Here is a 24,921-nt window from a genome sequence, read left to right as displayed (position 1 = left end):
TCTCACAAACAGCCTTTGCTGCTCAGGACCCTTGTGAATGTTGAGGTTCAATGAAGGCTTAATAGTCTTTTATTAACGGGGCTAACTTAGGGAAGTATGTGAAATCCAGGTTGAAGTCAGGTATTAAATACTCGCAGTAAATAGCATTTGAGATAACGGCGTGCAATATATGCTGATTTCCATGTAGTGCCGTCTTATTTAAATGGCCTAAAAGCACCTTGTAATTCCAGGGTGTAAACATCTATGAATAATGGACTGCAATTGCTCTGTCAGATTAGCTCAGTTAGGCTAGTCTGTGAAAACAAAGCATGATTACCCTCATCAGATTCAGCCTGTGATTAGCAGCATCCAAACCCACATAATCCATTTAAAGATGACTGACTCTGGTTCATTTAAAAACACTAAATGTGAAATCATACTTAATTCAACTTTATTTGTTCTGGCGCCCAAGCAGCATCGTTTGTCATGCAACGTTACCCCGCCGTGAGAAAACAGAAGGACCAGAAGTAAATACAAAGAACAAATTTAGAGGTCAGTGTGTATCCTGCCAATCCTACCCAGCAGGCCCGTTGGCTATTTACAGTCCATTAACGTGCAATGAAATTCACCCAATCTAAATCAAAAATCTGTCGCCTCTTCTACGATAAAAAAAAACTCTCATTTTAAAAAACACAAACAAAAGAGGGGGAGGGCGTACGGCGTGATAAAACAATCATTAGCGTTTTCATCATCTATTCTTTGAAATTGCTTTTATGTCAATTGTTTTATCTGGTGCGTGAAGATGTGACTGTGCCTCTAATGCCTCAGAGTCTGTCCCACTAAAGTTCAAGAGAACAAAACATCTGTAGCAGTAGCATAACGGAGATGTTGCCTTCTAGAAAGAGAAGAAAGGATCATATGTGTTCTGTTTCTCACTTCTTTAACCTGCTGCCAGTGTGGGACACTTAATCATCATTCCTTTGATGTTATGTGAATACATTAAGAGGGAACTGGAGATCAGTATGGAGATCTACAGAAATATTTTAGGTGTGTTGTTGCCATTTAAAAAGCGCTTTACAAATACAATTCATTACATGTAAAATAAATAAGATGTATTATTATTATTATATCAAAGAGTAAGTTGATTAATATGTGTGCTTAGACAACATTGTTTTAGTATTAACTTTTTTAATCTTTGCTTTCTTCCACTTTTCTTGGCAAGGCAATTTATCAAGTTAATTAAATGTTTTGCTCGTGCATGGTAAATTAAATGTCAATATCTAGAAAATTAAATCATTACAACACGCACTAAAGGGTTAATTTCAGCCAAAGTAATGATTGCTCCGGGTCTCTTATGTTATAATCTTAAAAGAAACAGTTATTTTTGCAGTCCAACCATTTCCACTACATGCATGGGTGTGTTTTTAATACATACAGGGATGCAAACTCATCAGGTATGAAAAAGGTGACTAGAAATGTCAGCAAATACTGAAAAAACTAAATAGTGAAAGTTCTAAAAAGCCCAGTATTCAGCACACACTGCAATGTTTTTGTTTTTGTATCCATCAGGACGGGATGGTAAACAACGATAATTCATACTCTCTGAATACTGGGTGAAAATGCTTGTCTGCGGTCTGCAAAATCAGTCTCGCGCTCAGTCGTATTTCCAGCATGCCTGTAGCTCCGCTTAGTTATGACGGTGCTGAGAGTGGATGTGTGTGAGTTGTGTACTGGGGACTGATCCTGTTGACCTAGGGAATCACACACACTGAGAAATCAATATCGCAGGGAGGTCTAGTCAGGAACTGAAGAGCAGGTGGAAGTGAGACAGGCGAGTCACATGACTTCCACGGACCAATCAGAGGCAGAGAGAGAGGGGTAAAGGGCAGATTCGACTTGTGATGTGTCGCCACAGTAATAAAGTTCAATTCTGTTAGGTGGAAAGTCTGTGTCAAGAGTATTCGATTTAGAGCTGGGCAATATTGGGAAAATCAAATATCATGAAGTACTTTGATCTCAATATACAAAATATGTACACAATAGGGCTGTACCCGAATATTCGTTCGTTGGAGTACTATTCGGGTTTCAATTTAATTATTCGGATATTCCTTTTGTTAGTTTTTTCCCCGTTTTTCTTTCAAATTGAATTTATTGAAATCTCCAATATCAACGTAAGAGCTTGTGCCTCTTCGGGGGTGCCAACACTTAACCATAAACATTATCGTTTACTTTCTCCGTCTTTCTTAGTAGATATTACTTTTCTCCGTTAATCTCCGTCACGTTGTTTCCATAGCAACAACAACTTCCTGTCAACAGCGCTATCTCTCCTTCAAAATAAAAGCATGTCCATAAATAGGAAGCAAAGCCACATTACACTTAAGACATATACAACTGCAACGAAAGTAACCAACACAATGCGATATCCTTTTCAATTTCAAAGAACACAAATTGGGTGGTATACATTAACAAATAACTATAAAACAACAATACTGTAGAATAACAAAATGAATGCCGTGAATACACTGAACACGTGTTGAAGCGGTTCTCTGATGATTACTACCGAATATCCGGAGCCCGAAAAATGGTATTCGGGACAGCCCTAGTACACAATGTATTGTTGGTAATAGGGCTGCAAATTTGAAAATTAAAACCAATTCTGATATCTTGACTGATATTGCAATTACAAGCAGGGATTGATCATGTTTGCAGTATTATTCTCCTATTAATTGATAAATATATTAAAATTATCATGATGTGATATTTTTAAGAGGCTCTGTACCAAGAAACATGTTTTGTTACGTAGAATAAGATTTGTAGGCCTTGATATATCTTCAGCTCCACAATACTGTTGTGTCAATACTGTTAAAGGGGCGGAGACTAGGGATGCCAGTGATTATTCGTTACAGTCTCCATAATCGAATATTATTTTTAAGAATCGATTTTATTTATATATATTACCCGGGGGGGTCGGTCGAATAATCGATTATTATTCGCCAGGGCTGCCGAATAATCGATTTTGATCATCGTCAGTTTCTGGCAACCCTAGTGGAGACCAATATGAAAGCAGCTTGAGTTCAGAACATGCAGCACTTTCCTCTAATGCAGCCTTTAAAACCAGGAAAGGTCACTCAAAATATTACAATATGCTAAATGGACTGCATTTATATAGTGCTTTATCCAGTCTTTACGACTCCTCAAAGCACTTTACACCTTTTAACTTCAATTTCTTTCTTTTTTTTACAAATCTTTTTATTGCAAACAAGTCATAATCCAGCAAATGACAAGAAGTAAGAACAGTAGTAATCAATACAAAACAGTACAGATGTTACAGTTAGCAAATGTAGACAATGGGGATCATTACAAAGGACCTCCTTGAAAATAAAATAAAGTAATGTATTGCTCCATATTCACTTCAAGGTTCGTAGAGAGTCCTTGTTTACAGTTTGTTTTTGTTTTTTTCATTTAACCCCCCCACCCCCCACCCACAGGTATGGATGGCCGCAAATAGTAAAATAACTGAATAAGTCAGATAAAATCACAAGTGAAACATAAATAATAATAATAATAATAATAATAATAATACCAATACTAATACAAATAAATAAAAAGAAAGTCGAGAGCGAAAACAATCTGTAAGAATCCGGTATAAGGGAAGAAAATAATAGTAAACATTGTCGTCTTGGTGAGGAAAAAGGGTTTCATTAAGAGGGAAAAGGAATATATAGACCCTCCAGAAAAACGTGATTCTGCGATCGCAGAATTTACCACATAATCAGCAAAATGGCGCAGATTTTTAAAAGGCCGCATATTTATCAAAAGGCCGCATAATCCCCGCATTTTTCCACACAAAGTTGAGAAAAAAAAAAGTTAACTCGTCTTGACGTGAAGTAGTGTTGATGATGATGATGATGACGCGACGTCATCAGCTCGCGCATCACAGAAGGTGAACAACACCGTAGAGTGAACGTGTGGAGCTCACACGAGAGAAAAAAACACCAAGATGAAACAATCTAATCCATCTCATTTACCGACGAACATGTCTGCAAAAGACCGGGCAAAGCAGTTCCCCGATGTCTCGCACGAAAGTGGGGGGAAACTATTCTGCACCCCGTGCAACTGTCTGTTGGAGCATAAGAGAACATCGACGGTGACGACCCACTTTGATTCATTCAAAGATTCGAAAATGCTTTCCGCTGCTGCGGACAAGAAAGCCAAACAACTCACGTTCACCGAGGCATCGACCTCCAAAACCCTTTCGAGGGCTACAAGAAACGAGGTGAGTAGCCTACAAGATTGATGCTGGTCAGATAACGATAAGTAAATGAAAACAGAATGAGGCGTGTGTGTGTGTGTGTGTGTGTGTGTGTGTGTGTGTGTGTGTGTGTGTGTGTGTGTGTGTGTGTGTGTGTGTGTGTGTGTGTGTGTGTGTGTGTGTGTGTGTGTGTGTGTGTGTGTGTGTGTGTGTGTGTGTGTGTGTGTGTGTGAGTGTGAGTGTGGTTAAAATAGCCCAATTTCTTTTACAATAAATAAACATTGAATGCGTGTAATTGAATAGTAAAGGGGTGTAACGTTAGTGGCAGGTGAGAGAGAATAAATAAATAAATAAGACAGCCCAATATTGATTTTTTCCGCATATTTAGCATATTTCGCAACTTTCCGCGTATTTCGCAATTTCACCGCATAAAATCACATAAACCCGCATGTTTGATCGCATAATCAAGGATTTCAGCCTTTGCTAAGGCCTAATAGTGGGTCCCAGGTAGTATGGAAGGATTTCAGAGATCCTTTTAATGAGAATCTTAACTTCTCCATCTGAAGGCATTGTAAGACATCACGTATCCACTGATCATGTGTTGGTGGGGAAGCATGTATCCATTTGAAGAGAATAGAGCGTCTCGCGTGGTGAAGGCAATGACACGGGGTATAGTAATGGGCATATTCTCAGATGGAGGAAGGCCGAACAGTGCAGTCATAGGATTAGGGTCTATCTTTGTGTTAAAGGCCCGCTCAATGGTTCAAAATGTGTCCGACCTCGGGCAAGTCCAGAACATGTGCAGATGGTCAGCTGGGGATTGATTGCTTTAACTTCAATTTCTGATGATATAAATATGGATTTATTTTTATTTTAATATGGTGCAACCGTCAATCAATTGAAGTATTGTTTATATATATAGCCCAATGTCACACATGTTACATTTGTCTCGGGGGCTTTACAGTTTATACAGACTGACACAAAATCTAATTTCCCCCTGGGATTATAACGTAATCATCATTCACCCATTCATACAAAGGCAGGGGCTGCAATACAAGGTGCATCTGCTCAAGGAAGCTAACATTAACACACCGTTTGCTATCGGGGGCAACTTGGGGGCAAGTATCTCGCCCAAGGACACATCAACATGTTGACTAGCATCAAACACACAACTTTCAGATTGGAAGACAACTCCACGACCTGAATCCAAGACGATATTTAGTTTCAGAGTTACGATATCAACATAACATTGATATATTGCCGAGTGAATGTTTGAATTCCTGCCAATGTGTCTGTGTGTTGTTGTGTGTCCTTGTCACCTTGGTTAACAACAGGACTCTCTTCTGGAGTCTCCGGACGAGACTGTCCTGCGTCTCCCTCTTCTTCTGCTCCTCCAGAGTCTTGCTGCGCTGCAGGCCCAGCTCGGCTCGATGCTCATTCTGCGAGCGCTCTGCACTCCTCACACTGATGGAGCGGGAGAAACGAAAGGGTGGAGAGCAAAAGAGTGTGTGTGGGTTAATAACATGTTTAGTGCTGATGTTCCCACAATCTGGGGAAATCAATTCTGAGGCAATTTAGAATACTACTCCTAACAGACAACTTACAATAATTATACCAGGACAATAATTATAGCACAAGCTTCCCGTCATCCCCTCCCACTCTGCCGTTTCTAATATTACATAATAATCCCAGCACACTCGGCAGAAGAGGGACGCTTGTTAGCCAACGAAAGCTTTCTTAGCCGAACTGCTGCATCAATATACGGGAGCATGCGCGCGGCCCTCCCCACAGACATCACCTCTGCCTAAACAGGACGACTTTAATTAGCACACTCCCTCTCTCTCTCACACAATCTCTCTCACACAACACACACTCACTCACACACCAGTGGTTACCGTCAGGAGTGCTATCAGAATCAGGACCGGTTTAATTAACTTTGTGACAATTAAGGACTTCTCAGAGATACGCTCTCATAGATACGTGGGGGAAGGGAATAATTCAGGCAATGAGAGGAGAAAGTCTGAAGGCAGGGAGAGGGATTGTGTGAGTGTGTGTGAAGGAGGGTGTGTTACCGGCTGCTGAGAGTGTAGTTCTGCTCTTTCAGAGCAATTTCTCTCTGCTGGATGTGAATCACCTCCCTGGACAGATCCTCTGGTTTCCTACAAACAGACACAGACAGGAACGTTACCATACACACGTGTACACACACACACACTCACACACAATGACAAATCAATGTGACCGAGCGAAAGGACAGAATGGATGATAACGACAGCGTTTCCATATTCTTTTGTTACTCCACAGTGGGGAGTTGGGAAATACAACGACACGAGCAGCAGAGGGAGAGATGAGAGTGGGCTAAATACTGGTCACACGTCACAAAACAACTCACTCCGTGGATAGATTGACAGATTAGGGAAACACAAACACACAATGGGAACTCAACAATGCAGAAGGTCACATCCTGCAACAGAGATGGCCTTCAAACTCTAAATCCGGGCTCTAACTATGGATCTGTGCAAAGAGTGAAGGCCATTATCTCTTTATCTCTTGGAATGGGCATGCATGATAGCAGCTTAGCTCAGAACCGTACTTTAGCCGCCACTCGATTGCACACCTGTAAGTGTTCCAGCTTAGTATTCAGTGCTTCATGAGATGGGTGTTCGTACAGGGCTGAAGCCGGGATGGGACGGTTACTTTCAAAGTGTATTCCGTTACAATGAACAAGTACTTAAGTACTAAATGTGCTGCTTGCACTAAAGAGACATGTTTTCCCTTGTCTCTTTTTAAAAACAGCTACTTTTCCACATGGAGAAAGTAAACTCTGAACTAAGTCCAAATGATCAACTGGATGATTATGGTTTTACTTGAAAATGTACTTGATGTTTTGAGACTTGTGAAGTGTTGTGATAAGCGAATGTGGTTAAATATATTATTTGTTTTAAACTGGATTTTAACGTTGTAATCCTGCTAGTAAAAGGGACACTTGTATATGCTTTTTGGTATTTTCCCTTTGCTGTAGTGTGTTATATAGGTTTTTGTGCATGTCAATGGTCTGCAAAGACTAAAATCTTGTTAGGCGCTTTCCCACAAAGGTTCATCAGAACTCTTTAGTTCGCATGAACTAAGTACAGATCGCGTTCACACCAGAAAAAGTCCCTGGGGGTGGATTAGGCAAATGAAGCCGCTGACGTCAATTCTTCTTCTTCTTCTGCTTTGGGTTTACTGGCAGGCCGCAAACCACTTCACGGCGTATACTGCCGCCCAAAGTCCCCGACCGGAAGTCCCTGGAGTTGGGGACTGGCTTCAGTAGAAGCTGCTGGGAGTCCCAGCAGCTTCAACTGAAGCCTTCCGAGTAAATCGCCAGAACGCCGACACCTCCTCATCTCCCATGTTTTATTTTGTGTTGCCATAAGTTAGTCTCTCTGCCTTTCTGCGCTGGGCTAATGCTAATGCTAATAATGCTAATGCGAGGATAATAAAATGGCGGCTTCACAAATCTTTTTGGGAGTTTTACGGGGCGTGGTTTGCAATCCGCCCAGCCAATCAGACATAGGAACCTTTTTCTCCCACGAAAGTCCCTGCTCTCTAGCATGGACGGAAAAGGGGGTGAAAAGGTTCTCATTAACTCATTTTAGTTCCGGCTCTTTTTGGTGTGAACGCGCCTTTTGTTCCCTCCAGAGGGAGTTTCTCGCACACACTGCCTGCCTGCCTGCCTGCATCCCTTCCAGTGGACTCCTTTGTTTACTTCCATAACATCACTATTTAACAAACGCCCTTATATTGGCTAGCGTTCTACATCTCTAAGCAGTTGACCAATCACAACAGAGTCGGCCAGCTGACCAATCAGAGCAGACTGGGCTCTGGTTGTGAACATGTCACAGTAGAGACACACAATACAAACATGAACATTAGTATAACAACCAAACAACCAAAATCAAACTTTAGGTTTTACTCTGTACTCTCAGTAACAGCCTGAGACCTGGAAACGCGGTATTTAGTGTGTATATATTTATGGGAGGAAAAGGCGGGAGTTATTATTAAAGCTGAAAAACCAGAGTATGCAATATGAAAGTTGGGTGGCGTGGATTTATGACCACATCCAATTCCACAAGGTGGAGCCTTAGGTATGAAAATAATCTCATGACTAAAATATGAGTTCATGAATCATGCGATGGAATAACTACGGTGCCCAAAGCAGGTAATTCCACACTGCCCTGAGCAGAGAGGGATTAGTTGCCCCTGATCTCATGAGAAAAGCGTGTTCTGCTGGCTTTTGGGGAATTTTTGTGGCAGGTCAAAAGCGGGCCATGTTGCAAATAACAGGTTGGTTATTAGTTCCCAGTACTTAGTTCATCTAAAGAGCAGATCGCGTTCATAAATCCCTGGGGGTGGATTAGGCAAATGAAGCCTCTGACATAACTTCTTCTCTTCTTCTTCTGCTTTGGGTTTACTGGCAGGCAGCAAACAACTTCACGGTGTATACTGCCACCCGAAGTCCCCGGCCGGAAGTCCCCGGAGTTGGGCACTGGGACTCCCAGCAGCTTCTACTGAAGCCTTCCGAGTAAATCGCCAGAACACCGACACCTCCTCATCTCCACCGCTCCAATGTTTTTGTTTGTGTTGCCATACATTATTCTCTCTCCGGGTGCGCGGGGCTAATGCTAATGCTAATAATGCTAATGCCAGCAAATAAAATGGCGGCTTCACAAAACTTTTCGGAGTTTTACGGGGCGTGGTTTGCAATCCGCCCAGCCAATCAGAAATGGGAACCTTTTTCTCCCACGAAAGTACCTGCTCTGTAGCAGGGGACTGAAAATGGGTTGAAAAAGTTCTCATGAACTAATTTCTAGTTCCAGATTTTTTTGGTGTGAACGCGACATTCCAAGAACTATCGGAACTATACTGGGAAAAGTACTCCGGTGTGAAAGCGCCTAATGTATATGCAAGATGTTTGTTTGTTTTTTGCAATAGTTTGGGTGCATGTGTTAACTACCTGAGTATGTTGAGCTCTTCTTTGGTCCCCGAGGTGTTGCTGTCCGCAGCAGAGGCCTGGTGCTTCTTCAGGGACTCCAGCTCCAGCTCCACCTGTGACAAACGGAGGAGAAAATGGGCCGGGTGCAGCAGCATCGGGGACCTCTGGCCGTGTGCCTGGCAGAAAGCTTTTGGCTGCAGGAAGACCCCAAAGGACTCTTTCCCACTGAGATCTTTCAAGAGAGACATCCAGACAAACAGAAATATCCTTTACACCCCATTAGTCCACTGACTCCATTCCACAATGTTCTAGTCTTTAGTCTGTCCGTCTTCTCCAATTTCAAACCTTTATCTACCCATTTAGATCTACAATCTCGCTGTCCTCCCTGCAATTACTCCTCATTTCCACCTGCACACCCATTTCCCCTTTTTCTGAGAGCACCTGTCGGTTTCTCAGCTCGTCCCCACTTCCAGTCTTCCCAAGACAGATAAGTAATTACTGCTGTACCAGACGGGTGGATTTCACGCATCAATGCTCATTGCCATGGCTATGCCGATGTCTCCTCGGCAACAAAGGGCCATGACAAGAAAGGAGATCCTTGAACAAGTAAAGACACAAAGAGATGCACCGAGTGTGTAAGAGAGTCACGTAACACCTGCCATCTCTCGCTTTATCTTGGTTTTATATAATTTCAAAACAATCAGCATTTTTGGTAACGTTTCTGTAATATTCAAATCCCTCAATTAAGAAAAACAAACATATCATTGGGGCCAAATTCAGCTGGTAAAAAAGACAATCCCATTCTTCTTTTGAAAAGGTCTACAAGCCCAACTTGATTTTTGAGCACAGTGGGAATAATGAGGCATGAGAGCAACAGAAACCAAGTACCCCCTTCAAGGATCACGCTAATGGCTCCAAAGGAGGTACTTGAGATCATTTGAGCGCCAATGGCGGAGCTGACAATTAATTATCATGAAGTCCTAATTAAGATTTGTTAGCTTTAAAATATCTTAAATGGTCTTCTTTTGTAGTTACTGGAGGGGCATTGATATAAGTTAATTGGTGTCAATATATAAAAAAATATATATGAAAACAATGTGTGTTGAGTGTATGTCCCAGAATAAAACTCTACTGGTAACTTCAGTGAAAGTGGGTTTCATGGAGAGCTCAGCTGCTACTTTTTTTGCTGAGCGGACAATTTGACAGATATGTGAATTGAATACACACAGTACAAATACACACAAGCATAGGAGCGAGTGGCCAAGAGTTGATCTTGCACTACAGCTACCAGTCCATACTGTGGTTGCGGCAGTCGAAATTGTAAAAAAAAAGTTAGATCCTTAACCCCAGGGAAAAACATGGAAAGATGATAGAATTCATTAAAAAAAGATCCGCGCAGTGGACTACTATACGGGCACCGAAATACTTTGCCCCATGCGCTCTTATTGTGGCGTTTTAGGCAGCTTTATGAATGTTGATAGCATTTTCCTTTATTTTCAGAAAGGATAAGGTGTGTTTCCAATGATGTAGGACAGCGGTTTTCAAAGTGTGAGGGGGGGGGGGGCGCCAGAGAGCTTCAGGGGAGGCGCAGCGTGAGAAAAAAATAACGAGAAACAGTGAACCGGTCCTGGCAGGGGCGGACTGGCCATCTGTGTGTTCTGGAGAATCACAGAAACGCCGGCTCTGCCCTTTATCTTTATTTGAATAATACTTACTTTGATTCAAAGCAAGTACCGGTCAAGGTTGCAGCCAGAGGATGATCTGCATTTATTCCTGTCTACATTGCACCCGCACTGCGAGGGGGACCCAAGTTCCCATCAGCAAAAACACGTGGGTTTGCTATCCTGGCTCCAAAATGGTGGAATGAGCTCCCCATTGACATCAGGACAGCAGCTAGCTTACACACCTTCCGGCGCAGACTGAAAACTCATCTCTTTCGACTCCACTTCGAGCGATAGAACTATTAACAAAGCACTTATATACTAATAAAGGACTGGCTTACCTAAAGCCAGTTGAGTAGCACTTGAAATGTTTTAGCTCTATGAAGCCTGATGTACTTACATGATTCTGTTTTCTTCATTCAAGTTTGTATCTTGTTGGTTGAACGCACTTATTGTACGTCGCTTTGGATAAAAGCGTCAGCTAAATGCAATGTAATGTAATGCATCCCCGCATCATCCGCCTGTGCGCATCAAACGCAGACTCATTGTTCCCACTAAAGTAGGGGTGAGTGTAATGAGGAGGCATAGTTGACGTTCAGTGTGTTGCCGAGAGCATATAAGGATTTATCTTCGATGTTGAAAATGTTAAAAATGTTTTTTTTAAATGTTTAAAACATAAAGATAAAAAGGTTTTAAAAAGTTATTGTTTAATGTAAAACATTAAACAATAACTTTCTTAAAACCTTTTAACGTAGGCCTGATATAGGAGAATATAAAGGAAGTAGTGGAGCTCCATTCCTATCATCTAGACCAGTGTTTCTCAAACTTTTTCATACCAAGGACCACTTAACCAATAAAAAAACACTCGCGGACCACCTAACTCCACAAATATCCAAAAACACATTGTTTTTTACAAATCGCCTGAAAATGGTACAAACAAGTGGCAACATGTGTGATGAAGGTGTTTATCTAGGCTATATCATGCAATCGAAAGTGAAACTTAAGCTCGCTCCATTGCGGAGATATTCCCGCGAGGGTGCGGAAAACTTAAATAAATAAATGTATTTAAAATGTGAAATGTTACCAATATACTCACGGACCACTAGGGGGCGCTCACGGGCCACCAGTGGTCCCCGGACCACACTTTGAGAAGCACTGATCTAGACCTTAGAGAATCTGAAGAGATCTTATCATGTCTGCCGCACCTTCCCAAGCCAAATTCACAATTCAGCAAAACCCAGTACTTTTGTTTGCTCTGATCGGCCTGACCTACAGACCGAGCCCCTGGCGCCCACAATACTTACCGTTTGCAGCTGCAGTTTCAGGGTCCCTGTCTCTTCCTGTGCTTTTGTCAGCTGGGCCTGAATTGAAGGACAAAGAGAAAACCGTTAAATACAAAATAGAGAAAAAAATAAAGATGGCTTCCTGTACCAACTGATATATAGAATTGCCAGAAACCGAGGTGAAGCAGGGCAAAGACGACCATAATTATCCAAAGTGTTTATTTCATTCCGTTTTAAAACCCCGGCACTTCAGCCTTCTCATATTTCTTCCCAGTGTTGCTCTCAAGGCCCCTGTGTACTACAAGTTCAGTCTTATCAGATTTTAGTGCAGATATCTGTCAAAGTGTCCGCTAAGCAAGAGCACTGAGCGTGTAGACGAGCAGCTGCTGAGCCTCACACATTTCCACTGTTATTGTTATTATTACTGCTATGAGCAGTGTCACCAAACAGTGTGATAATAAATGTACCAGCAGCTTAGATGAGTATAAATCAATGCAATGTATTCAGATGTGTTTTTGAGGACAATAAACTTGGCTATATGGAAGCTTAAGTAGGATATGATGAATGCAAGTGTTTTTGTATGTGTGTGCAAAAGCCTGCGCACACACGCACCTCCATCTCTACATTGTGGCTCTGAGTCTTCTGCAGGATGTCCTCGGCCTCTCTGAGACGTCTGTTCAGCTGAGGAGTATACTCAGTGGGAGCCAGCTCGCTGTCGTACGACTCCAGTATGGCCCGCATGCCATCACGCTCCTGAAAAGCACACATTAACATGAAGATCCTGCTGTAAACCTCACACATTCCCATGTAGCCAAAGAGGAAGACAATGCAGACATTAAAGAACGTTGAGCCATCAGATATGGGATGTCAGAGTGAATACACTGAGAATATCAAAGCCATTGTTTTCCTGATTTGTCGGTGTTACTTGTGAAAGAGGAACAAAGTACGACACAGACGCACCTTTCTCATCCAAGCTGTGACAAAAGGAGCTTCAGGTTATGGTTGTGCTTATTTGCAATTTTTCCTCATGTAATAATCAAATCAAAGACAAATCTCTAGATGTAGATCTAGCGATAAGGGATATTGTAATAAATTATCAAATCAAAGTCATGACCGGGAAACAGCTTTACAAATTAGGCATATCATAATATGCTGCCTTCAATTCTAATGAAATATTTCTCTATAACTGGAATAAAATACTCAACTCTGTCCAGTCTATAAACACACAAGGTTTCTTCTTTGACAGAAGAGAGGATGAAAACATCCTCCAGTCAATGTCTTCACGAGTGTCACTCAATCTGACACACCGTCTGCAAATAGCCCACGTGTCTCAGTGTGTGTCTGCATGCTTCATTTTTAACTGTTTATTCTCATACCAAAAAACAAACAAAAATGTATAGAAGAAGTAGCCAGCCATCAACAGGATGTTTAAAAACATAAAGATTGGCAAGATGTGGCTGTGAGGTAGTGTGGCCGTCTAACAATCGGAAGGTTGGGGGTTCGAGTAAACATATCGATTACATATACGCTAAATTGCTCCGAAACAGCAATGACCAATGGGGTGAGTGTGTGTGTGTGTTTACGTTTATGCAACTCAGTATGTGAATGCTCGCATAGCATGGTTAAGGGTAGTACCCATAGCGTCCAGTAGAGGGCTCCGCCTTTGCTTATATGACCAGGGTTACAATATGTTACCCACCGTTTCTCCGTTCTTACCTACCCTACCTTTAATGATTGATAATTACAATTAATCAATATGTTACATAGTACATCTGTTGCCAGGCAACATGAGTGAGAACAATCTAATCTGTTTAAAACTTGGCAAACAGCCCGTTTATTAATGAAAATTCACTGTCAGTCCTCGCCTCCCTTCACTGCGCCGCTCTGATCTGCATTATAAAGCCAATCAGGCTTCATTTTATGACAATCAGGCTTTTAATAAACATCTCACAAACAGCCTTTGCTGCTCAGGACCCTTGTGAATGTTGAGGTTCAATGAAGGCTTAATAGTCTTTTATTAACGGGGCTAACTTAGGGAAGTATGTGAAATCCAGGTTGAAGTCAGGTATTAAATACTCGCAGTAAATAGCATTTGAGATAACGGCGTGCAATATATGCTGATTTCCATGTAGTGCCGTCTTATTTAAATGGCCTAAAAGCACCTTGTAATTCCAGGGTGTAAACATCTATGAATAATGGACTGCAATTGCTCTGTCAGATTAGCTCAGTTAGGCTAGTCTGTGAAAACAAAGCATGATTACCCTCATCAGATTCAGCCTGTGATTAGCAGCATCCAAACCCACATAATCCATTTAAAGATGACTGACTCTGGTTCATTTAAAAACACTAAATGTGAAATCATACTTAATTCAACTTTATTTGTTCTGGCGCCCAAGCAGCATCGTTTGTCATGCATTACGTTACCCCGCCGTGAGAAAAGAAGGACCAGAAGTAAATACAAAGAACAAATTTAGAGGTCAGTGTGTATCCTGCCAATCCTACCCAGCAGGCCCGTTGGCTATTTACAGTCCATTAACGTGCAATGAAATTCACCCAATCTAAATCAAAAATCTGTCGCCTCTTCTACGATAAAAAAAAACTCTCATTTTAAAAAACACAAACAAAAGAGGGGGAGGGCGTACGGCGTGATAAAACAATCATTAGCGTTTTCATCATCTATTCTTTGAAATTGCTTTTATGTCAATTGTTTTATCTGGTGCGTGAAGATGTGACTGTGCCTCTAATGCCTCAGAGTCTGTCCCACTAAAGTTCAAGAGAACAAAACATCTGTAGCAGTAGCATAAGGAGATGTGGCCTTCTAGAAAGAGAAGAAAGGATCATATGTGTCTGTTTCTCACTTCTTAACCTGCTGCCAGTGTGGGACACTTAATCATCATTCCTTTGATGTTATGTGAATACATTAAGAGGGAACTGGAGATCAGTATGGAGATCTACAGAAATATTTTAGGTGTGTTGTTGCCATTAAAAGCGGCTTTACAAATACAATTCATTACATGTAAAATAAATAGATGTATTATTATTATTATATCAAAGAGTAAGTTGATTAATATGTGTGCTTAGACAACATGTTTTAGTATTAACTTTTTTAATCTTTGCTTCTTCCACTTTTCTTGGCAAGGCAATTTATCAAGTTAATTAAATGTTTTGCTCGTGCATGGTAAATAAATGTCAATATCTAGAAAATTAAATCATTACAACACGCACTAAAGGGTTAATTTCAGCCAAAGTAATGATTGCTCCGGGTCTCTTATGTTATAATCTTAAAAGAAACAGTTATTTTTGCAGTCCAACCATTTCCACTACATGCATGGGTGTGTTTTTAATACATACAGGGATTGCAAACTCATCAGGTATGAAAAAGGTGACTAGAAATGTCAGCAAATACTGAAAAAACTAAATAGTGAACGTTCTAAAAGCCCAGTATTCAGCACACACTGCAATGTTTTTGTTTTTGTATCCATCAGGACGGGATGGTAAACAACGATAATTCATTACTCTCTGAATACTGGGTGAAAATGCTTGTCTGCGGTCTGCAAAATCAGTCTCGCGCTCAGTCGTATTTCCAGCATGCCTGTAGCTCCGCTTAGTTATGACGGTGCTGAGAGTGGATGTGTGTGAGTTGTGTACTGGGGACTGATCCTGTTGACCTAGGGAATCACACACACTGAGAAATCAATATCGCAGGGAGGTCTAGTCAGGAACTGAAGAGCAGGTGGAAGTGAGACAGACGAGTCACATGACTTCCACGGACCAATCAGAGGCAGAGAGAGAGGGGGTAAAGGGCAGATTCGACTTGTGATGTGTCGCCACAGTAATAAAGTTCAATTCTGTTAGGTGGAAAGTCTGTGTCAAGAGTATTCGATTTAGAGCTGGGCAATATTGGGAAAATCAAATATCATGAAGTACTTTGATCTCAATATACAAAATATGTACACAATAGGGCTGTACCCGAATATTCGTTCGTTGGAGTACTATTCGGGTTTCAATTTAATTATTCGGATATTCCTTTTGTTAGTTTTTTCCCCGTTTTTCTTTCAAATTGAATTTATTGAAATCTCCAATATCAACGTAAGAGCTTGTGCCTCTTCGGGGGTGCCAACACTTAACCATAAACATTATCGTTTACTTTCTCCGTCTTTCTTAGTAGATATTACTTTTCTCCGTTAATCTCCGTCACGTTGTTTCCATAGCAACAACAACTTCCTGTCAACAGCGCTATCTCTCCTTCAAAATAAAAGCATGTCCATAAATAGGAAGCAAAGCCACATTACACTTAAGACATATACAACTGCAACGAAAGTAACCAACACAATGCGATATCCTTTTCAATTTCAAAGAACACAAATTGGGTGGTATACATTAACAAATAACTATAAAACAACAATACTGTAGAATAACAAAATGAATGCCGTGAATACACTGAACACGTGTTGAAGCGGTTCTCTGATGATTACTACCGAATATCCGGAGTCCGAAAAATGGTATTCGGGACAGCCCTAGTACACAATGTATTGTTGGTAATAGGGCTGCAAATTTGAAAATTAAAACCAATTCTGATATCTTGACTGATATTGCAATTACAAGCAGGGATTGATCATGTTTGCAGTATTATTCTCCTATTAATTGATAAATATATTAAAATTATCATGATGTGATATTTTTAAGAGGCTCTGTACCAAGAAACATGTTTTGTTACGTAGAATAAGATTTGTAGGCCTTGATATATCTTCAGCTCCACAATACTGTTGTGTCAATACTGTTAAAGGGGCGGAGACTAGGGATGCCAGTGATTATTCGTTACAGTCTCCATAATCGAATATTATTTTTAAGAATCGATTTTATTTATATATATATTACCCGGGGGGGTCGGTCGAATAATCGATTATTATTCGCCAGGGCTGCCGAATAATCGATTTTGATCATCGTCAGTTTCTGGCAACCCTAGTGGAGACCAATATGAAAGCAGCTTGAGTTCAGAACATGCAGCACTTTCCTCTAATGCAGCCTTTAAAACCAGGAAAGGTCACTCAAAATATTACAATATGCTAAATGGACTGCATTTATATAGTGCTTTATCCAGTCTTTACGACTCCTCAAAGCACTTTACACCTTTTAACTTCAATTTCTTTCTTTTTTTTACAAATCTTTTTATTGCAAACAAGTCATAATCCAGCAAATGACAAGAAGTAAGAACAGTAGTAATCAATACAAAACAGTACAGATGTTACAGTTAGCAAATGTAGACAATGGGGATCATTACAAAGGACCTCCTTGAAAATAAAATAAAGTAATGTATTGCTCCATATTCACTTCAAGGTTCGTAGAGAGTCCTTGTTTACAGTTTGTTTTTGTTTTTTTCATTTAACCCCCCCACCCCCCACCCACAGGTATGGATGGCCGCAAATAGTAAAATAACTGAATAAGTCAGATAAAATCACAAGTGAAACATAAATAATAATAATAATAATAATAATAATAATAATACCAATACTAATACAAATAAATAAAAAGAAAGTCGAGAGCGAAAACAATCTGTAAGAATCCGGTATAAGGGAAGAAAATAATAGTAAACATTGTCGTCTTGGTGAGGAAAAAAGGGTTTCATTAAGAGGGAAAAGGAAATATATAGACCCTCCAGAAAAACGTGATTCTGCGATCGCAGAATTTACCACATAATCAGCAAAATGGCGCAGATTTTTAAAAGGCCGCATATTTATCAAAAGGCCGCATAATCCCCGCATTTTTCCACACAAAGTTGAGAAAAAAAAAAGTTAACTCGTCTTGACGTGAAGTAGTGTTGATGATGATGATGATGACGCGACGTCATCAGCTCGCGCATCACAGAAGGTGAACAACACCGTAGAGTGAACGTGTGGAGCTCACACGAGAGAAAAAACACCAAGATGAAACAATCTAATCCATCTCATTTACCGACGAACATGTCTGCAAAAGACCGGGCAAAGCAGTTCCCCGATGTCTCGCACGAAAGTGGGGGGAAACTATTCTGCACCCCGTGCAACTGTCTGTTGGAGCATAAGAGAACATCGACGGTGACGACCCACTTTGATTCATTCAAAGATTCGAAAATGCTTTCCGCTGCTGCGGACAAGAAAGCCAAACAACTCACGTTCACCGAGGCATCGACCTCCAAAACCCTTTCGAGGGCTACAAGAAACGAGGTGAGTAGCCTACAAGATTGATGCTGGTCAGATAACGATAAGTAAATGAAAACAGAATGAGGCGTGTGTGTGTGTGTGTGTGTGTGTGTGTGTGTGTGTGTGTGTGTGTGTGTGTGTGTGTGTGTGTGTGTGTGTGTGTGTGTGTGTGTGTGTGTGTGTGTGTGTGTGTGTGTGTGTGTGTGTGTGTGTGTGTGTGTGTGTGTGTGTGTGTGTGTGTGTGTGTGTGATTAAAATAGCCCAATTTCTTTTACAATAAATAAACATTGAATGCGTGTAATTGAATAGTAAAGGGGTGTAACGTTAGTGGCAGGTGAGAGAGAATAAATAAATAAATAAGACAGCCCAATATTGATTTTTTCCGCATATTTAGCATATTTCGCAACTTTCCGCGTATTTCGCAATTTCACCGCATAAAATCACATAAACCCGCATGTTTGATCGCATAATCAAGGATTTCAGCCTTTGCTAAGGCCTAATAGTGGGTCCCAGGTAGTATGGAAGGATTTCAGAGATCCTTTTAATGAGAATCTTAACTTCTCCATCTGAAGGCATTGTAAGACATCACGTATCCACTGATCATGTGTTGGTGGGGAAGCATGTATCCATTTGAAGAGAATAGAGCGTCTCGCGTGGTGAAGGCAATAACACGGGGTATAGTAATGGGCATATTCTCAGATGGAGGAAGGCCGAACAGTGCAGTCATAGGATTAGGGTCTATCTTTGTGTTAAAGGCCCGCTCAATGGTTCAAAATGTGTCCGACCTCGGGCAAGTCCAGAACATGTGCAGATGGTCAGCTGGGGATTGATTGCTTTAACTTCAATTTCTGATGATATAAATATGGATTTATTTTTATTTTAATATGGTGCAACCGTCAATCAATTGAAGTATTGTTTATATATATAGCCCAATGTCACACATGTTACATTTGTCTCGGGGGCTTTACAGTTTATACAGACTGACACAAAATCTAATTTCCCCCTGGGATTATAACGTAAATCATCATTCACCCATTCATACAAAGGCAGGGGCTGCAATACAAGGTGCATCTGCTCAAGGAAGCTAACATTAACACACCGTTTGCTATCGGGGGCAACTTGGGGGCAAGTATCTCGCCCAAGGACACATCAACATGTTGACTAGCATCAAACACACAACTTTCAGATTGGAAGACAACTCCACGACCTGAATCCAAGACGATATTTAGTTTCAGAGTTACGATATCAACATAACATTGATATATTGCCGAGTGAATGTTTGAATTCCTGCCAATGTGTCTGTGTGTTGTTGTGTGTCCTTGTCACCTTGGTTAACAACAGGACTCTCTTCTGGAGTCTCCGGACGAGACTGTCCTGCGTCTCCCTCTTCTTCTGCTCCTCCAGAGTCTTGCTGCGCTGCAGGCCCAGCTCGGCTCGATGCTCATTCTGCGAGCGCTCTGCACTCCTCACACTGATGGAGCGGGAGAAACGAAAGGGTGGAGAGCAAAAGAGTGTGTGTGGGTTAATAACATGTTTAGTGCTGATGTTCCCACAATCTGGGGAAATCAATTCTGAGGCAATTTAGAATACTACTCCTAACAGACAACTTACAATAATTATACCAGGACAATAATTATAGCACAAGCTTCCCGTCATCCCCTCCCACTCTGCCGTTTCTAATATTACATAATAATCCCAGCACACTCGGCAGAAGAGGGACGCTTGTTAGCCAACGAAAGCTTTCTTAGCCGAACTGCTGCATCAATATATACGGGAGCATGCGCGCGGCCCTCCCCACAGACATCACCTCTGCCTAAACAGGACGACTTTAATTAGCACACTCCCTCTCTCTCTCACACAATCTCTCTCACACACACACACACTCACTCACACACCAGTGGTTACCGTCAGGAGTGCTATCAGAATCAGGACCGGTTTAATTAACTTTGTGACAATTAAGGACTTCTCAGAGATACGCTCTCATAGATACGTGGGGGAAGGGAATAATTCAGGCAATGAGAGGAGAAAGTCTGAAGGCAGGGAGAGGGATTGTGTGAGTGTGTGTGAAGGAGGGTGTGTTACCGGCTGCTGAGAGTGTAGTTCTGCTCTTTCAGAGCAATTTCTCTCTGCTGGATGTGAATCACCTCCCTGGACAGATCCTCTGGTTTCCTACAAACAGACACAGACAGGAACGTTACCATACACACGTGTACACACACACACACTCACACACAATGACAAATCAATGTGACCGAGCAGAAAGGACAGAATGGATGATAACGACAGCGTTTCCATATTCTTTTGTTACTCAGCCAGTGGGGAGTTGGGAAATACAACGACACGAGCAGCAGAGGGAGAGATGAGAGTGGGCTAAATACTGGTCACACGTCCACAAAACAAACTCACTCCGTGGGAGAGATTGACAGATTAGGAAACACAAACACACAATGGGAACTCAACAATGCAGAAGGTCACATCCTGCAACAGAGATGGCCTTCAAACTCTAAATCCGGGCTCTAACTATGGATCTGTGCAAAGAGTGAAGGCCATTATCTCTTTATCTCTTGGAATGGGCATGCATGATAGCAGCTTAGCTCAGAACCGTACTTTAGCCGCCACTCGATTGCACACCTGTAAGTGTTCCAGCTTAGTATTCAGTGCTTCATGAGATGGGTGTTCGTAAAGGGCTGAAGCCGGGATGGGACGGTTACTTTCAAAGTGTATTCCGTTACAATGAACAAGTACTTAAGTACTAAAATGTGCTGCTTGCACTAAAGAGACATGTTTTCCCTTGTCTCTTTTTAAAAACAGCTACTTTTCCACATGGAGAAAGTAAACTCTGAACTAAGTCCAAATGATCAACTGGATGATTATGGTTTTACTTGAAAATGTACTTGATGTTTTGAGACTTGTGAAGTGTTGTGATAAGCGAATGTGGTTAAATATATTATTTGTTTTAAACTGGATTTTAACGTTGTAATCCTGCTAGTAAAAGGGACACTTGTATATGCTTTTTGGTATTTTCCCTTTGCTGTAGTGTGTTATATAGGTTTTTGTGCATGTCAATGGTCTGCAAAGACTAAAATCTTGTTAGGCGCTTTCCCACAAAGGTTCATCAGAACTCTTTAGTTCGCATGAACTAAGTACAGATCGCGTTCACACCAGAAAAAGTCCCTGGGGGTGGATTAGGCAAATGAAGCCGCTGACGTCAATTCTTCTTCTTCTTCTGCTTTGGGTTTACTGGCAGGCCGCAAACCACTTCACGGCGTATACTGCCGCCCAAAGTCCCCGACCGGAAGTCCCTGGAGTTGGGGACTGGCTTCAGTAGAAGCTGCTGGGAGTCCCAGCAGCTTCAACTGAAGCCTTCCGAGTAAATCGCCAGAACGCCGACACCTCCTCATCTCCCATGTTTTATTTTGTGTTGCCATAAGTTAGTCTCTCTGCCTTTCTGCGCTGGGCTAATGCTAATGCTAATAATGCTAATGCGAGGATAATAAAATGGCGGCTTCACAAATCTTTTTTGGGAGTTTTACGGGGCGTGGTTTGCAATCCGCCCAGCCAATCAGACATAGGAACCTTTTTCTCCCACGAAAGTCCCTGCTCTCTAGCATGGACGGAAAAGGGGGTGAAAAGGTTCTCATTAACTCATTTTAGTTCCGGCTCTTTTTGGTGTGAACGCGCCTTTTGTTCCCTCCAGAGGGAGTTTCTCGCACACACTCCCTGCCTGCCTGCCTGCCTGAATCCCTTCCAGTGGACTCCTTTGTTTACTTCCATAACATCACTATTTAACAAACGCCCTTATATTGGCTAGCGTTCTACATCTCTAAGCAGTTGACCAATCACAACAGAGTCGGCCAGCTGACCAATCAGAGCAGACTGGGCTCTGGTTGTGAACATGTCACAGTAGAGACACACAATACAAACATGAACATTAGTATAACAACCAAACAACCAAAATCAAACTTTAGGTTTTACTCTGTACTCTCAGTAACAGCCTGAGACCTGGAAACGCGGTATTTAGTGTGTATATATTTATGGGAGGAAAAGGCGGGAGTTATTATTAAAGCTGAAAAACCAGAGTATGCAATATGAAAGTTGGGTGGCGTGGATTTATGACCACATCCAATTCCACAAGGTGGAGCCTTAGGTATGAAAATAATCTCATGACTAAAATATGAGTTCATGAATCATGCGATGGAATAACTACGGTGCCCAAAGCAGGTAATTCCACACTGCCCTGAGCAGAGAGGGATTAGTTGCCCCTGATCTCATGAGAAAAGCGTGTTCTGCTGGCTTTTGGGGAATTTTTGTGGCAGGTCAAAAGCGGGCCATGTTGCAAATAACAGGTTGGTTGCATATTAAGCGTCTTTGTGTTCAAGAAAAGCGCTATAGAAATATCATTTATCATTATTATTATATTATTGAGTCAGATGTTGTGAACTACTATGAGGTAACTGAGTAAATGCACTGTCAGAGCAGTGCAAGTCAACTGGGAGTCTAGGTTTGAGCACACATTTATGTAGGAAGTGATTCTAGACCTACACACATATTAAGTTTTCTAAATAATTGGGGGTAAGAGAAGCCGCTGCAATGATGAAATCCAAATCTCCGGAGAGGATGGAATGACATTTTGAGATTCAAATGTAAAGCCACCCACAAGTGATCCTCACCTTACATCTTATCCTTACACTGTAACATATTTATAGATTCACAACTCCAAAATCCACCAGACGACACTTGGATCAGCGTAGTTGGGGAAAAAGGCAACTAAGAATGTGAACAGTTATTTAAATAAGTACCATACAAAGAGATCTGAGCAGCAATGTTTTCACAACATGTTATTCAGACAATGAAACTCTGCTCAGCACATTACCTGTACAGGAATAATTAGGAATATCTAATTATAATTGTCCTTATTTATTACTGGTTTTGATTTTAAATTGAATTTGATTGACTCATTGATCTATTATTGCCAGTTCATCACAGCGCAGAAGAAAATCCCAAAACGATGTCAGGCTCACATCACACCTACGACAAGTCATTTAGATTCAACAATGAACCGGCATGTGTTTGCAACTATGCTAACCAATAAACCACCGTGTCCCCCCATGGTCTGTTCAAAATAGTTTTGTATCTCCCCAAACACTTGAAAGCAAATAATTTGGTTTAAAAGTCAAATATTCGGTTTATAATGAAGATGTATGTCATAAATCCTCTCATTTTAGAAGTTGGCATCAGTTTTGTTCGGCCTTTCTGCTTAAAAATAACGTTATTGAGTATTTTATTATCAAAATTGCTGCAACAATAATGCTTTATTGTGTTAGGGGAAATAAATAACCTCAAACAGAAACTCAAACTGATGGATCTTTTAGTAGCATGCCAAATTGTGCTAAACTCTGACAAGAATCCGGTGTTTTCGGCTAAATGAAAGACAACGTTTTTAATTGAGGAATTTGGGAGTAGGTCAGGAGATAAAAAAAATAAGATAAGACAGAATCCATTATGTGGGAAACTGATAATGAAGGTGGGTAGGCTCACAAACACACGCATTAGTTAGATTCACAAACACGAACACCTCAAACTGAATTTCTAATCTATTTCTTTGTTATTGACACAAACACACCAAACCGTCTGAAACTAAATAGATTTCCGGAAAACCAAACCATTTATTTCCATGGTCTGTCCTTTCGATGCTGTTCCATGCCACATATCTTCCTGTCAATCTTACACTCAATTGTCAACACATAATCAGGCACAAGTCATCAGATTGTGAAACAGCAGCAACCTGCCAACTGCTGGCGACTGTCTGTGAGGCTCGTCTCCTCCACCAGAGACACAGGCATCGCTGTTGGCAACGGTTATCGTCGGCTCAAAAGTGAACTGAAACAAATGGCTGGTAAGAAATGAAATCCTGTGTGTGTTGCAGTGGGCCAATTCCTCATTTACAACACCAATGGGCTTACTTCTCATTAGCTGCTCCACAACACACTCTTTTCACTCCACTAATGACCACCCTGAAATATCTGGTGACAAAAAGAGTGCCACTATGGAAACAGAAACTAAATATCTGAAATGTGCATGAGCAATGATTTGGAGCCGAGCAAAATGAACAATTAGCAAAACACAGCCGCCCTCGTGAGATGTTTCACGGAAAAGTCAACACTTACGTCATCAATGTACTTTTCTATTGGAACTTGATGATCATTTTTACCTCTTTAGGGTCTATGCAGGAATCCTGAAGTCAGATGTAAGACCTTTTAAGACCTGTGTTAAGACCCTTCCCATACATTTTAAGACCTCATCGTCACTTCCAGTTTTAACCGGTTACATTGGCACTTCACCTCACATTGACTATATACAGTATTGATTGTCCTTCCTCCTTATCTTCCAACCATTTGGACACAGACTTGCATTTCCCCATAACGATGTTGCTTAACAACCGGCATAAACGGACCTTCGCGCGCTATCAAGCCGTGAGCGTGCGATGTCCTGTTCAGATGACGTCAAACCCAACGAGAAGCCATAAATAAACTACAGAATCACACTACACACCTACGCAATGATTACATTCAGGCACACTGTGGAACACAACCTC

At 41.3% G+C, this 24,921-nt stretch overlaps 1 protein-coding gene across 1 annotated transcript in view; it reads right to left on the bottom strand.

Annotated features, from left to right (window-relative positions):
* The window catches only part of mad1l1 (mitotic arrest deficient 1 like 1), a 100,096-nt gene that overhangs the window by 60,536 nt on the left and 14,639 nt on the right, over positions 1-24,921 (bottom strand). The window contains exons 10-14 of the mRNA XM_034087572.2: positions 20,409-20,495; positions 19,653-19,797; positions 12,763-12,903; positions 12,172-12,228; positions 9,228-9,319 (exon numbers count right to left, since the gene is read on the bottom strand). Of these exons, the coding sequence (XP_033943463.1) occupies positions 9,228-9,319; positions 12,172-12,228; positions 12,763-12,903; positions 19,653-19,797; positions 20,409-20,495 (522 nt within the window). The remainder of the gene's footprint in view (positions 1-9,227; positions 9,320-12,171; positions 12,229-12,762; positions 12,904-19,652; positions 19,798-20,408; positions 20,496-24,921) is intronic.

Source organism: Pseudochaenichthys georgianus, chromosome 1 (assembly GCF_902827115.2).
Source record: "Pseudochaenichthys georgianus chromosome 1, fPseGeo1.2, whole genome shotgun sequence".
Lineage (NCBI taxonomy): Eukaryota > Metazoa > Chordata > Actinopteri > Perciformes > Channichthyidae > Pseudochaenichthys > Pseudochaenichthys georgianus.
Note: the sequence above shows the minus strand (reverse complement) of the source record. Positions and strands in the feature narration are given on the sequence as shown.